The sequence below is a fragment of the Microtus ochrogaster genome, chromosome 8 (assembly GCF_000317375.1).
Source record: "Microtus ochrogaster isolate Prairie Vole_2 chromosome 8, MicOch1.0, whole genome shotgun sequence".
Lineage (NCBI taxonomy): Eukaryota > Metazoa > Chordata > Mammalia > Rodentia > Cricetidae > Microtus > Microtus ochrogaster.
The window spans coordinates 10,573,257-10,589,266 of NC_022015.1; the positions used below are offsets into that span (position 1 = coordinate 10,573,257).

General features: G+C 49.1%; 1 protein-coding gene across 2 annotated transcripts in view; it reads left to right on the forward strand.

The window, feature by feature from the left end:
- Positions 1-16,010, forward strand: part of Vps35l (VPS35 endosomal protein sorting factor like) — a 106,612-nt gene continuing 90,602 nt past the window's right edge. Inside the window, exons 1-7 of one of the 2 annotated variants that reach the window (XM_005351057.2) lie at positions 1-116; positions 2,885-2,984; positions 4,294-4,461; positions 6,424-6,546; positions 7,992-8,016; positions 9,553-9,629; positions 11,007-11,135. In XM_005351057.2, coding sequence (XP_005351114.1) covers positions 16-116; positions 2,885-2,984; positions 4,294-4,461; positions 6,424-6,546; positions 7,992-8,016; positions 9,553-9,629; positions 11,007-11,135 — 723 coding nt within the window. In that variant the 5' untranslated portion in view covers positions 1-15. Of the gene's footprint in view, positions 117-217; positions 1,853-2,884; positions 2,985-4,293; positions 4,462-6,423; positions 6,547-7,991; positions 8,017-9,552; positions 9,630-11,006; positions 11,136-16,010 lie in introns of those variants that run through there. The other variant, XM_026781443.1, reaches the window with a different exon arrangement.

The window sequence follows — 16,010 nt, forward strand, 5'->3', positions numbered from 1 at the left end:
CTGCCCTTTACAATCATGGCGGCCAAGGCGGGGCCAAGCCTCTCTGGACGTGAGAAAAGGGGCTGGCCGCCGAGAACAAGCGATCATGTGACTGGGAAGATGGCTGTCTTTCCCTGGTAAGGAAGAGCCGGCGAGTGGGCTGCAGGGAGGGGCCGATTTTAGCGGGTGTCTGCGTGGGTGGGCAGTCACCCCTGTTGGAATGAATGGTCTCTTTCCCAGCCCTGGTTGTCAGGACTACGGAAGAGCGGAGCTGGTGACAGTCCGCAGCTCCTCGCGGCGATTCCGCAGCCCCTGCACTCCTGCCTACTCGGTCCAAGGTTTCCGCCTCCCTGAGAGAAATTGCCACGTCCTGGGGGTTCTGGGGAAGAGATGAACCCGCTCCGAGTCTGTCCCCGAGCGGTTTTCTCGTTTGTTCCCTGAGCTCCTCAGCTGACCTGAAGATTAGCTTTTCCCATCTGTAAAGTGGGGCCATTCACCCTACTGTGTGCAGAACCCTCGGACGTCCTTCGGAGCGGTCGGTATAACTGAACACCGAAGAGAGGGGTGTCCAAAGGAGGCTTTGCTCGGGCCCAAAGGAGAGAGCAGCCCCTCAGCCCCGCTAGCAGCCCGGGAAGACTTCAACGAAGAGCCTTCAGCTGGGTCTTGCAGGATGAATAGGAACTCACCAAACAGGAAGGAATATGGGGCTTTTTGAGCTTAGAAGTGAGGTGACCCTCAGGTAGCAGCAGGTGATTTGTATCAATAAAGAATCCACACAAGATATGCTGATGGTAATGAGGTTCGGGATTGGAGACCTTGCCTCCACAGGGACTAATTTTCTGGCTTTTCAGATGATGGCAGGTAGCTTGAAGTGTGAGCATGAAAGAAAGTGGCAGCCCTAGGCCTTGAACGTGATCACCATCAACCCTCTCTGCCTTTATGTTGGCTGGGCACTTGACCTCATTCCCTCTCGCAGACTCTTAAGAGGCCACTTCAGGACACAGCACAACAGCGTGGGGGCTGTGGAACCCTTAGCCCACACCCAGGACTTCTGTCACTGCTCATGCTGGTTTGGCCAAAAGACCCTTTTGAGAACAGAGGCCACCGCCAAGTGAGAAGCACCTGTTTTCCGTCAACTCCCTGGAAATTTGTAAGGAGAGACTCCAGGAAGCTGCTCCTAGCACCTCTCCCCACTACGGTTTTACCTTGATATTTTTCGTTATAAATTACTGACAGGGACCACAGCTCTGCCAGTGTCTTGGGTCTTTGTAGTCTTCCCACTGAGCAGGCGCTAAGCATTTCTCTGTGTGGTGGTACACTCAACCTTCAGTTTTGCCCGCTGACTTCGTGTTCCCTAATGAAAGAGAATTGCGTCCATCGTCTTCCTGGTGACTGTAGGCACACAGTAGTTCCTATAGATGGACGAGGGTCCTGATGAGGCCCCGGGGGAAGTGTGCTTCTGTTCTGAAGATCACGTTTCTCAAGTGTGCTCAGTGCTCAGCATGCGGCATCCTACTGAATACTCCCAAGCCCAGTTATGACTTGAGAACATGGGATGAGAGTTGACCTAAAGTCCTGAGGCCTGTTGAGTGACTTTTAGGGACTTGGCAGCCAAAGAGTTCCTGACCTCTCAGAGGAGGGACAGTCGAGGATGGAGTTGGCCTGTGTAACCAGGGAAACCTGTTTCTGGGGTGTGTGGATGGGAGTGCGCGGATCTTTGATAGAGGAAACGAAGGATTTTGTGCAGCTGTTGAAACTGTAAGGCACAGTGCATGTGGTGGCTGCCGGGGTTGGGCTGCTGCTGCAGAGGAGTTCACTGTGGGAGAGAAGACGGGCTTGGCTGCACAGAATAGCAAAGGGCTGCCAGCCGCAGGTAGGAAGTCGCTAAGAGGAGATTGTGGGTAAAGCCGCCTGAGGGGTTCCCCCTTAAGTGAGGCCTAGTCAAATGTGTGTGCTGAGGGGACTCTGAAGAGATGCCACGTCTCTTTTCCCCCTCCCCGTTGGGATGGATTCCAGGTGTCTGAGTGTGGCCCTTTCTTCAAGCCCCTCATGCAGTAATGGTCTCCCTCCTCTGCCCTGGCCCCTTGCTCTCACCATCCTGCTCACTGACCCTTCCTCTTCTTAACCCAGACCTGATGAAGCTACATTTGCCATTTCCTTTGCTCTCGTTGCCTTTTGTCTTTTGTAATTGCCCAGCATGGACCTTTTCTTGCTTCTCTGGAACTTATTCTACAGGGGCACCATCTCCAAGCCCTCACTATGGACCCTGAGCCCTGCTGTGTCTGTCCCTTGAGCTCTGTACCTGTCCGGCTCCAGGAGGGCCCTTGATCCCTTGCTGGGTCTGTCCAGCTCTGGGATGTTTGTTCCAGGCTTTGGCTGCTTGGCCTCCCAGCAGCCACCTGCCCTTTGCTTGGTTCATTCCATAAGTCAGCTAACACCAAGAAAACAGGGCTGTGAGAACTGGGCTCCTCTTGGGGCGCTCCCCTGTGCACTGGATCTGGCTGCACAGATCCAGGATTTGTGGACAGTTTGTGCCTTCAAACAGCTTGAAAGTTGTTGTGTGGTAGCTTAGTTGGGAGAGTGTGCACCTAACATACAAAGTTTAGGGTTTCATCCCTAGCATGGCATAAATAGGGTGTGATGGAGCATACCTGTATTTCCAAGGCTTGGAAGGCAGAGGCGTGAGGATCAGGAGTTCAAGGTCATGCTCAACTGCCTAGTGCGTTTCAGGCGTATGGGCTACATAGCAAGTTGAAATAAATAATAAAATAATTTTCATGTTTTTATTTAGTGTTTTGTATTGTTCTTATTAGCTCCAAATTGCTCCCCGGTCGATGGAATCCAGATGACAGTTTTAGGTCTCAGTCACCTTTCTGACATTCACCCACTGTGTTACTGTTCACAGGCACTCCCGGAACAGGAACTACAAGGCAGAGCTGGCCTCATGCAGATTGGAGACGGTGCCTCTGGAGTGTGGGGACTACCACCCGCTGAAGCCCATCACTGTGAGTTCTGTGCAGGCTCCTGACTGGAGGGCCTAGTGCCCTGGCCTTGCTAGAAAGCAGATTCCCAGGGCTGGAGAGATGGCTCAGCAGTTAAGCACTTGCTGCCCTAGCAGAGATCCCAGGTCCAGTATCCAGTATTCCTAAGCAGATAGGAAACAGCCCTGTATGGTGCTGTGGCCGCTTAGTGAACATTAGGCTAGTCTGTCCTGCCCAGTGGGCTTCTGTCTTAAAGACAAGCAAGCCAGCCAAACCAAAGAACACACTTAAGCTTACTACAACAATGGAAAGGAAGTCTTTTCTACGTTCTCAGTCTGCCACCAGCTGTGGTCCGCACGCTGAGCAGTTTCTCCTCTCCTGCCACCAACTGGATGACCTTCCTTCAATTCTGACAGTGTTCCAGACTGGAACTTATTTTACTCTATTTACAGTCCATACATGACACTCCCATGACCCCACGTACTAGATATCAGCGAGCCATTCACTCTCCAGAAGGCATCAGCTTTGCGGGGTATTTTGGGTCCGACCCTACTTAGAGATAGCTATCACCAGACCCCTAGCAACCTTGAGTTACTAGGGCCAAGTCCGGGATGTGCCCTATGCCTCTCACCTCTGTAAAGGTCCTGTTGTCTTTCCTGGGGTTCTGTTAATTTGCTGAGATAGTGTGCAGAGCTCAGAGAAGCCCTCCTGGTCAGGACAGTGTGGAAGACCTGATGGCCAGCTGGAAGCAGGGTGCTCAAGGAGACATAAGGGGGATAACCCAGGGCTCCTCGGCCTCCCAGGCATGACCTTCCTGCCATCTCTGTATGTCCTTGTTCAGATGTTCCTCAAGTGCCTTCAGTGAAGAACGTGTGTGGGAGGAGGGGTACTTAGTGGTCACATTGATTTTTTTTTTTTTTTTTTTTTTTTTTTTTTTTTGGTTTTTTGAGACAGGGTTTCTCTGTAGCTTTGGAGCCTGTCCTGGAACTCCCTTTTAGACCAGGCTGGCCTCGAACTCACAGAGATCCGCCTGCCTCTGCCTCCCGAGTGCTGGGATTAAAGGCGTGCGCCACCACCGCCCGGCCACATTGATTATTTTTAACTCAATTGAGGCCTGAAGTTCCTAGCTCCTAGCCTTGGCTTGTCTTTCTGAGCACCAGCTGTGTTGAGGAGCCCATGGAGAGTCTGTGGTTGTCAGTTTCTCACAGAACATACGCATTGCCTCTGTCCCCGTGACTGGTCAGTCCAGCTTCCACAGACAGACAAAGTGACCTGGTTGACTGTCACCTGGTGCAGGTTCCCGGTGACCTCCACTGTACAACTTTCTCCACAGGTCACCGAGTCAAAAACAAAGAAGGTGAGCCGGAAGGGAAGCACTTCGTCCACATCCTCCTCCTCATCCAGCTCCGTGATCGACCCTCTGAGCAGCGTCCTTGATGGCACAGACCCCCTCTCCATGTTTGCAGCCACCTCAGACCCTGCAGCCACAGCGACAGTCACAGTAAGTCCGACCGCCTGGCCAGCAACAGGCCTCTGGGTGTCATACCTGTAGGGATGGCTGTTTGAAGGTTCACAAATAATGCCTTGGGCCTTCTGATTGTTACTGTTAAGAACATCCTCACACTCACAGAGTTTTGATTAAGTATGTTGACTGAGAGAGGCTGGTAGAGTTCTGTGAGGTCTCTATATTTTTATTTATTAATTAAATTAATATTTAAAGTCGGGGTTTCATGTAGTGTGCACTGGCCTGGGTGAGAATGACCTTTGTGTCTCTTCCTCCTGCCTCTGCCTCCCAAAGGCCTGGGTTTGCTAGTATAAGCCACCACTCCCAGTTTATTCAATGCTAGGGACTGAACCCAGGGCTCTGTATAAGCTAGGCAAGTACGCTATCAACCGAGCCACGCCCCTAGGTCCCCAGTCCCTCTACATTTACAAAAAAATGTTTTGTCTCTACAATATGTCTTAGAGAACTTTCTATCTTGTGGCCTTGTTATTTTGCATAGCTGCATCATATTCTGATTTCTTTGGTACCCATGGAGTCTAGGTGCCTGCTGGTGTTGACAGCACACCATGTCTCTTCAATATATTTCTCTTGGTGCCTGTGTGCAGGGCGGGTGGAGGGCTTCCTACTGGATGAAGGCAGTGGATGTGTGCTGTTCTGAGTGCTGTCACAGAGCCACCCCTCAAAGGCCTTCATGGTCTGCATTCCTGCCAGCGAAGCTAACTCTCACCTGTTTCCCAACTGGCTAGTACCAATTATTTTAATTTTCTGCCATATGGACTGTGGAAAGTTTTTTCTGTATGCTTTACAAAGTTTTTGATTTATGGATCTTATGTATAAGTTTGTTTTTGCCTGCATGTGTATGTTAACACTGCATGTGCGCCTGTAGAGGTCAGGGTAGGCGTTATCTACTGGGATTGAATTTGCAGACAGTTATGAGCTGCCCTGTGGGTGTCCTACAAGAACAGTGAGTGCTCCTAACCATGGAGTTATCCCTCCAGCCCCTCAGGGTGCTTTTTTCTTTCTCTATTTTAATCTTAAAGATGTATTTTGTATGTGTGTGCATTTGGATATGTGTTTGCACGTGTGTGGCGTGTGTATGCAAATGCACACTTGCTTGTGTTTGGAGGTCAGAGGTCGACATCAGGTGTCTTGTGTCTTTCTGGATTGTTCTCTACCTTACTTGTTGATATATTGAGGAAGAGCCTCACTTAAACCCAGAACACATAGATTGGCTAGTCTGCCTTGATAGATCGCCCCCAGGATCCCATCTTCACCTGCATGCCTTGCAAGCATGAAGACCTGAATTTGATCTCAAGAACTCATATGAAAAACTTGATAAGAGTGTAAGAGTGCTCCAAAACCTCAGAGAAACCCTGTCTCAAAAAACCAAAAAAAAAAAAAAAGAGTGTAAGAGTGGTACACTCTTATAATTCCAGTGCTGGGCAGGGAGGGAATTATAAATATAATTGTGTTCCTGGGTCTTGACTGGCCAGTTAATTTGTGTAAATAGGTAAAGTTTAGGTCAGTAAGAGACCTTGCCTCAAAGACTGCCTGAGGAGTGAGTGACATCTGAGGTTGACTTTTGTCCTGTACACACACACATGCATACACATACACACATACATACATACACACACACACACCAAACTAACTAATATGGCTGGATGGTGGTGGCACACATCTTTAATCCTAAAAGTCGGGAGGCAGAGGCAGGTGGATCTCTGGGTTTGATGCTAGCCACAGAGCAAGTTCCAGGACAGCCAGGACTACAGAGAGAAACTCTGTCTTGGAACCCCACCCCTAACCCCCACAAACCCCCAGAAAAAAGAAAAGTATTACTGGTGCTAGAGTGTAGCCGAGTGGTACAGTGCTTGCCTAGCATGCTCAGAGTCCCGAGAAACAAAATCAGCAATGTCAACAAAAGTTTCTGTCCTGAAGAGGTCTCTTTGCCTTCCTTAGGACAGCTCCAGAAAGAAACGGGACAAGGATGACAACTCCTTTGTGGGACCTGACTTTGAGCCCTGGGCCAACAAACGGGGAGAAATCCTTGCCCGGTACACGACTACGGAGAAGCTGTCAATTGTGAGTACCGAGCTGCATGGCAGGCGTAGTGGCCCAGCTCCAGACCCTGGAGTTCCTCCTCCGATGTCAGTGTTGTTTGGGAGAAGAGTGTGCTATTTGGTGTCTAAAAAAATGTATGCAGAGTTAAGGGTGCAGCTAGCTCAGAAAAGGAATTGGCATTGTGGGCCTCTCTGGGAGAGTAAGTTAAGAGAGCACCAAGAGAGGAGGGCAGGGTGCACCTCCCTCCCTGTATTCCTCTCGGAGCTGGAAGCTTGCTTGTGTAGCGGAGTGGGTGAGCTGGTTGGCTGTGCTGGGGTGTGTGTAAAGTAGAGGTCTTCCCTTTGCCCCAGGCAAGTTATTCCCATCAGGAGTGAGCGCTCAAGTGAGCAAGGGCCACCCTGGGCAATCAGTACTGTGCTAGTTAAGGCCAGGCTCCAAACTTACAACCCAAGTTCTCCCTTTGGACAGTATTAAGAATGTTCTGTCTCATCTCGGCATGGTCATATGCACATCTTTTTTTTAAAAATTAATTAATTAATTATGTATACAGTATCTGCCTGCATGTATACCTGCAGGCCAGAAGGGGGCACCAAACCCCATTACAGATGGTTGTGAGCCACCATGTGGTTGCTGGGAATTGAACTCAGGACCTCTTGAAGAGCAGTCAGTGCTCTTAACCTCTGAGCCATTTCTCCAGCCCGGTCATGCACATCTTTAATCCCAGCACTCGGGAGGCAGGGGCAGGTGGATCTCTGGGAGTTTGAGGCCAGCCTGGCCAGGACAGGCTCCAAAGCTATAGGAGATGTCTAGAGTTATTTTTGACTGTTACAACTCTAGTGTGTTTAGCAGGTTGTGGTTAGCAGCCAGAGAGACTGCAAACTCCACAGCGCATAGGCTGGAGCCCACAGAATGGATCTGCACAACCCTCGAGGCAGGGGCACGGTGACTGAGAAACTCTGATTTAAGGGTGCCCAGAATGAGTCTAGTACTCAGTGCTGCCAACATATCAAAACTTTTGTTATTTGTTGGCTCCCTTGGAGACCTCACACATGAGTCGAAGATCAACTTTTAAGTAGTTTTTAGCAGCCTACAACTTCTGTTTTTGAATATATACTCCACCTTTCTTTGCTCTTTGGGCAAACCATGGCCTTTTTGCCTTAGACTAAAAGCAGCCTTGGGGTTGGAGAGAAAGACAGGCACTTAAGAGTACCTGCTGCTTTCCCACAAGTCTTGAGTTCAAGTCCAAGTGTCTGTCTCAGGCAGCTTACAAGTGCCTATAACTCCAGCTCCAGAGGATCCCACACTTCTGGCCTCTGAGGGCACCAGCATTTACACACACATAATCTCTATCCACAATGAAAACAGAGAGAGGGAGGGAGGGAGGGAAGGGGAGAGAGAGAGAGAGAGAGAGAGAGAGAGAGAGAGAGAGAGACCATTAATTTCATTACTGTTCTTTGTCCCTACAGAATCTGTTTATGGGATCAGAAAAAGGTAAGATGACCGTTCTGATTGGCAGATTTACCATATGTGACTGGATGAAGAGACCGCTAGCTAATCTCTGTAGAAGGAGCAGTTTCAGGTTACAGTCTTCTGGGAGGAAAGGCCTGTGGTTGAGAAGTTCTGTACTCACTGTCAACATCCACACTCAGACCTGGGCAAAGCCTTTCCATTTCCATGGATCTGAGGCACTGGGGTCCTTGACATGGCCATAGTCATGCATGAATGCTCATCTTACAGGGGTACACTCGCTCCCCCACACTCCACCTTGTCCTCTGCTGCTGTGAGCTGAGCTGCTTGCTCATCAGTTCCCACACATGCGGACTCAAATCCTTTAAAACCCTGAGCTGGGATAATTGCCAAACATTTCTCCTGAATTGTTCCTGTTGGGCACGCTGCTCAGAGTGTAGTTCGCGCTAATTAAATAGTTTTGCCTTGCTGTGAGCATATCCTAGACTTCTTACCAGTCTGTGCCAGAGCCAGAAAGGAGAATATGAGTAGCTTTGTGTGTGAGCCAGTGTTCCGCTGCTGTAACAAAATGCCCCACCAGTCAATCACTGAAATAGAGGAAAGGTCTATCTTGGCTCACAGTTTCAAAGGTTTCAGGCCATGGTTGTGGGTCCTGTGGCTTTAGGCCTGTGCAGGCACAGTCTAGAGTAGCGGGAACACATGCCAGGAAGACACCTGGGCACCTGTGGGAAATAGGAAACAGAAATAGGAAGGGGCCAGGGTCTCCTCGAGAGCACATTATTAATCACCCAACTTCCTAGTCCTGGCTCTGTTCTGCCACCTCCCAGGGCACCATGAGCTGGCAACCAGGCCTTCAGTACACTGGTTATTAGGGAATATTTTTCAGTTTTCTGTATTCACTTGGTAGGAAGAATAAAGGCTAAACTAGTCATATGACCCTTAATTCCATCATGGGCAGCCCTTTGAAAATGGGGAAACGATTCTGAAGTTGGTGGGGTTGGATAGCAGCAATGGTCCAGACGGACCCCTTGCCCTGTCTGGCCTGTGACTTGCAGTCTGTCGTCTACATCCGCTGGTCCTGCCAGTACCAGGGATGGTGTTGACAGCTGCTGGATAGAAACAGCTAGGCCCAAGTGCCTCGGAAGGGGCCTGTGACGTGTTCTTCCCCCTCTGGGCAGATGAGGAGGTGGGTTGTTATGTTCGTATGAGGGTCTGGTAATTCTATGCTGTGAGTGCATACCCAAGAGGCGCTTCAGTTCATGACAAACAGTGGCATGGCAGAGCTTGGCATTGTTCTTAAGTAAGCAAACAGTGGGTAAGATTCACAAACACTGTACATGGAGTTTGCCTTTCCGGGACTGCCTGCTTCTGGGGCACCCGCTGATGGGAAAGCTTCTGCTGGAACTCGAGCCTGCGAGTAAACTGAAGTGGCTTTCACCGTGTCGGTGTTGGGAGGGGAATTCGTTTCCTGGTGTGTTCGTGGTGACGCGTAAGATGCCTTTCATGCTGGGTACAGGTGCAAGAGAAAACTGCTGTGTGACCAGTGTCTCTCCTGTGTAGGCAGAGCTGGGGCTGCGGCTTCCGCCATGTCAGAGAAGGTTCGGACACGCCTGGAAGAGCTGGATGACTTTGAGGAGGTGAGCAGTCCACTCTTAGGGCTCAGTGAGCAGAGTATCTCCAGCCCTTCTGCCGAGGAGTGCCAGACCGGTTGGCTGCTCACTGCACGAGGCCTCCTGGGACTTAGTTCAGAGAAAGATACTAGGGCTTACTGGACAGTCACAGGGGAACCTGAAGTGAACTGGTCCTTCTGGAGGCCTCTTTTCACTTTGTGATTTGGAGCAATCTCTCTGTCGTCTGGGGACATTGTCAGCTATAAAATCCAAGTGGAGTCACCGCCAAAGAAACAGCTTTGTGTGGCACCAAGATCACACCTTGAAGCATTGTTCACATAGGCCTCTCTGCCTGTTGGATGTGGCCCATGAGACCCCTGTGATTGCTTGTGTATGTTTTGAAAAACTGCTTTGTTGCTTTTAACAAAATCTCAGTTGTTTGATTTTACCAATAAAGTCTCTGAAGCCAGATGCTGGGGTGGAAACCTGCTAGCTCAGAGAGGCAGAGAAAGCACCCAGCTGACCTTCCTCCTCAGTCAATGTCTCAGCCTCTCTTTTCTCCTAAACCTGTCTCAAAAAAACATCCTCAAACTGAAAAGACCCTCCCTCCTACTTCCTGTAGACCCTCTATCTTTCCTCCTGACTCCCTCTTACTCTCTCTGGTTTTTTCCTATGTTCACTTCCTGTCAACTGGTTGCTTGCTCCACCTCCTGACCTGTGGTTGACTTTATTTAATCCTGTTTACAATATTAAACCAGAAAGCTCTTGGATTAAAGGGGTGTGCTAGGGTTGAGCCACACCACAACTGTTTCCCAGTAAATAACACAATCTTGGGGTTCACGGTGTGACCAAATACCCTGCAACACTGGCTTGTTTACCAACTCCTAAAAACTGGTGAGTTTGGAGCTGGGGCGAGGGCTAGTCAGTCAAGCGCTTGCTGTACAAGCATGAGGATCTGAGTTCGATTCCCAGCACTGGTGTGTTTGCCTGCATGTATGTATATATGCCTATTTCATGCCGCATGCCCGAAGAGGGCATTGCATCCTCTGGACCTGGAGTTACACCTGACTGTGACACCACTTGGGTGCTGGGAACTGAATCCAGGTTCTCTGAAAAATGAGTCAGTTGTCTTAACTGCTGAGCCATCTCTCTAGGCAAAAATCTCTATGCCAGAGGTTTTAGTACCAAGCTGGGCACACAGTAGGTCCTCAGGGTGTAAGTCCCAATACCCCGTGCAGCAGCAATGCCGGTCAGGATCATGGGTTCATCCACGGCAGGCTGGGGGTACAGATGCAGGACACTGAGTGACAGAGTGCAGCCAGTGCCCAGCTGCTTCATGTGGAGGTGGTGGTCAGCCAAGGCTCCTCCTTTGCTCCTGTGCTCATGTTCTGCCTCTGCTCACAGGGGTCCCAGAAGGAGCTATTGAACCTGACCCAGCAGGACTACGTGAACCGCATAGAGGAGCTCAACCAGTCCCTGAAGGATGCCTGGGCCTCGGACCAGAAAGTGAAGGCTCTGAAGATTGTCATCCAGGTCAGGCCGTGGGAGGGTGTGTGCTTTTTCATGTCTTCAGTTTAAAATCCCACTTGGTACTGATTTTCAGAGTCCTCCCTCAGGGTCTTACCCTCATTCATCTCTTCCGTGGTCACGGATGTTCTTTAGGAAGCCGTTAGTCTGAACCTGTTTTTGTGGACTGACTGATCGTAGGGCACCGTGTACGGCTGCACAGGTTGTTCATCTCGTGGTTCCAGGAACCACTGTTGCCCTAGACTACAGAATTAATGATCCACCCAGTGCCGTGCAGGCTGCAGGCCTCGGGACCACTGCTGTCGTACTTGTGATTTGTGCACACCAAGGTTTGTGTCTTGGCAACTGTCATCCAGGTTGCCTTTGGGATCTTTGAGATTAATGTCCTTGTCATACATTTTAAAGACATAGGCATATAAGGAAAATGTGTTCGTACTGTAAAAAGAAGTGTGTTTAGCACGTTGTCTTCATGAATTAGGTGATCTGCTGCTGGCCCTGGAGGCAGTCCTGTAAGGAGAAGTTTTTTTTGTTTTTAAAGACATTTTTATTTTTATTTACACATGTGTGTATGTGTCTTTGTGTGTACCGTCTGTGTGGGTTCCCATGGAGGCCATCAGAGGGAGTCAGGTCCCAAGGAACTGGAGTTACAGGCAGTTGCAGGTCATCTGTTGTTGGTTCAGTGATTGAACTCAGATCCTATGGAAGGTCAGCAAGTGCTTTTAGCTATGGAGCCGTCTCTCCATCCCCAGAAAAGGGCTTTTTTTCTGCTCTCTTGCCTGAACATTCTCCTGTCTTGGCAAAAAGTGCTTTGGTCAGGGGCTGGGTATGTGGCTCCGTTAGTAGAGTGCTTACCTAATAGGCAAGACGTCTTGAGTTTGATCCCCAGCACTCTAACCTTGGTGTGTTGGCCTATGGCCGCAGTCTCAATGCTTAGGAGGAGGAGGCAGGAAGAGCAAGGCCATCCTTGTCTACACAGCCTGCTGGGGCATACCTGTCTCATGAGGATGATGACCCATCTCAGGGTGGTGTGGTGATTTCAATTAAAAAAAAAAAAACAACCAACAGTAGAGCCAGTGAGCCCCTTGGAAATACCTGAGTTGGATCCCCAGAACCCACAGTGAAAGGAGAGAACTGTCTCTTGCGCGTTGTTGTCTGACTCTCCCTGTGCACCATGGCACACCGTGACCTGACTCCCCCGCCCCCCATACACACAGAATAAGTAAATACATGTAAAAAAATTAAGAAAAATGACAGAAGTGCTCAGGTCATGGTCATAGAGAGAATTCACGTGCACCACATTACTATTTTTGGAGCAGCGTATTTGAAACAACCATTTTAATCCCCGGGGGACAATCATCATTGTCACGTCTCATCATGGTAATGGGACATTTCTCTTCTCTGTGGATTCTTATGAGAGAGGTTGGAGCTGTGGGTGTGTGTACGTGGCTCTTAGAGTGTTTGAAGTTGAATCTGTGAGCAGCAGGGTGGTGTTCCTGGGGTCTCCTGACTCAAGGAGAGCTGGGTTATTTCTCTTGTGTCCTATTGTTTATAGAGTAAATACACCCGGAGAAAGGGCCTCTCATGCTGCGTGCAAACTGAGGGCACCTTCAAGTTCATATAGCTGCAGGTGTTTGCACTGTAGAGTGACCGCAGCCTGAAACCTGGGACTCAATCAGAGGCCACTGGCTCAGGGAAGGAATCAAACAGCATCTGGTTAACCCTTGCCTGTTGGATCCTAAAGTTCTGTGTTGCAGATTTGTGTTGCCGCTTGGTGACTGCTAGTGGAGTCAAACCTTGTTTCCGAGAGTGGAGTCCACATTCAGCTGGCTGGAGTGGACAGTAGAGTTTTCTGGTGAACTCAGAGGAAGCTAGAGAGACAGCCAGAAGGAATAAGGACAGGCTTAAAGAGATGCTTGCACCTTTTCCATCTGGGAAGGCGGGAAAGAGGATCAGGTGATTGTTTCTCTGTTGCCCTGTAGATCTGTCAGGTTTTATTATTCCCAAATATTTAACTCCCTAGCTTTATTGTTTTAAATAAAACAATAAAAGAAACCACAATTCTTCTACATACTTTTGGAGGTTGATATACATAGGGAAAGAAGCAAGGTCCCTCCTTGTTTGCTCTGCAATTGGCCTTTTTTTTGGGGGGGGGGGCACTTGTTTAGCTGGGGAACCTAGACTCTGTCCCAGGACTGAAATCCCCCAGCAAAGTAATTTTCAGCAATACTTATTGCATGTTTAAGCCTAGAATCCAATGACTTTGAGCCCGTCATGGTGGTGCATACATCTAATTCCAGAAACGGAGAGGCTGGGTTGCTAATTTGGTGTTAGCCTGGGCTACATCTTAAGACACTATCTCCTCAAAGAGAAGAAATACAGAACTGGAGAGATGGTTCAGAGGTTAAAAGCACTGACTGCTCTTCCAGAGGTCCTGAGTTTGATTCCCAGCAACCACATGGTGGCTCACAGCCATCTGTAATGAGGTCTGGTGCCCTCTTCTTGGCATGCAGGCATACACACAGGCAGGACACTGTGTACATAATAAATAAATCTTAAAAAAAAAGAAATATAGCAACTTTTAGTACATTTATAAGTGTCCCACACAAACCATTTTTAGAGCATCTTCATTGCCCTAACTCCCTCCAGCCTGTCTGCAGTCAGACCCCACCGTGCTCCTCCCAGAGTTCCACAGCCTGCCTTCTGTCTGCACACATGCCGCCCCAGGCATGCCACAGGATGGACTCGTTCTGTATATCATCTTTTGCATCTGGCTTCTCTCACTTAGTTGAGCATTTCTGAGTTTCATCTGTGTCGTATTGTATGCTGATGCCACTTTCTTCTGAATAGAAATCCATGGCAGGTGTAGCTGCAGTTTGCGTACCTGTGTGTGGTTGATGATGCCCTTTGGTTCCACCCTCTGAATGTTGCATGGTCTGTGGATTTAATATCATCTTCTTGTCTTCTGGGTGGATTCCTGGGGGTGGCCCTGCTGAGGTGGGTGTTGAGTTTCTGTTTCAATTGTTTAGAAACTACCAAATTGCTTTTGAAAATGGTGGTCCCATTATATTCCCACCGGCAGTGTTAAAGGCACAGTCCCTCCATAGGCCTCCATGCTGCCTAGTCCACTGTGTGTGCGCATTGGCTCATGTATGGAGGGTGTCAGCCCTTACTTTCCACTTTGTTTTTGATAAGGTCTCTTATAGCGCTGGGCTCTGTATGCCGGGCTAGCTGGCCCAAGCTCTGGGGATTCCTTCTCTGCCTACAGTCTCACTGTGGGAGCCCTCAGCTTTAGGGGATTTGAGCTCAGGCTTTATCCACGGAGCCACCTTCCCAGCAAACAGCTAGTATTACACCGCGCTGGAAAGAAAGCTAAACACCCAGCGTCATTTCAGTGGGTTTCTAGTAATATTGGTGAGTTTGACTGCAGGAACCCCGGCCTCAGTTACACGGTGGCCATCAGCCAGTGACAAGCAGTGTGTCTCAACCTCTGCCGCAGGGGAGCCTGGGAGTTGTGTGAGACCCTCACGTCCAAGCTGCACCCAGTCTGCTTTCATTAGCATCTCAGTGGAGGAGGTGTGCTTATATCACTGTGTGAGCTTTAGGGAGCCCTTGTTAGAAATACTGCTTCGTTGGTGTGTTTGCTGGAGTGTGTGTGCGTGTGTGTGTGTGTGTGTGTGTTGTATATACATATGTGGGGTACATTTGAGTGCATGTGGAGACCAGAGGTTAATGTTGGTTAGGTATCTTCCTCAGTTGCTTTCCCCCTTATTTTGGGAGACAGAGTCTCTCACTGAACACTTATCTCTCATATTTAGCCTCTGGCTGGCTAGCAGGCTCTGTTGCCCAGTGCTGGGTTGCTGGCGCATGCCCCAAGCCTGCCTTTTACAGGAGTTCTGGGATCCAAACTTCGTCCTCACGTTTGTGTGCCGAACATTCTACTCACTGAGCGTCTCCTAGCAGCTCCCTGGAGATTCTGTATTTTTGCTGGGCGCCAGTAGCAGACGCCTTTAATCCCAGCAGTTTGGAGGCAGAGGCAGGTAAATCTCTGAGTTCAAGGCCAGCCTGGTCTACTGAGCGAGTGCCAGGACTACAAGGACTATACAAAGAAACCCGTCTCAAAAAACCAAAAAGAAAAGAAACAAAACAAAAACCCCCAAAGATTTCTTTTAGTTTTTGAAATTATAATTATATTATTTCCCCCTTCCCTTTGTTCCTTCTAGACCTTCCCATATATCCCTCCTTGCTCCTTTTTAAATTTATGGCCCCTTTTTTCATTACTTATTGTTATATGCATATATGTATATGTAGACATATTCCTAAATATGACCTGCTCAGTCTGTGTAATGTCACTTCTATGTATTGGCTAACTGATTGCTGTGTCTTCCCTGGGGAAGACTGTCTCTCCCTCTCTCGGCCTTCCTTAGTTGCTTGTGTTTCTCTGTGTAGGGCTGAGGCCCCGTGAAGCTTTCCCCATCCCCATTAGCATGTCTCTTGTCCTTGTTCAGCTCACGCTCAGGCGGTCATGCTGGTGAGACTCTCTTGGTGTCCCTTGAGATTCTGCATCCCTAACCCTTCCCAGAGACCCGGTTTACCAGAAAAGTCGTAGGAAGTGGTACTGTGACCTTTAAAACCACAATATCTTCAAAATGCTGTTTTATAAGATAATTTTACTTTAAAAGGTTATTGTGACTTTAACCTTAGATTTAAAAAGAATTCTGGTTCTTGTCATCCTTCCTAAAACACATGTTCTGTGAAAGCAGCTCGGTAGGGAGTCAGCACACATCTGTCTGGGATGTCCCAGCTGGGCTGAATTTGGAGTCTTCTCTTGGACTTCTCTATTTTGCCTAAGCCACAGACAGGAGGCACCCAGCAAGGCAGTGA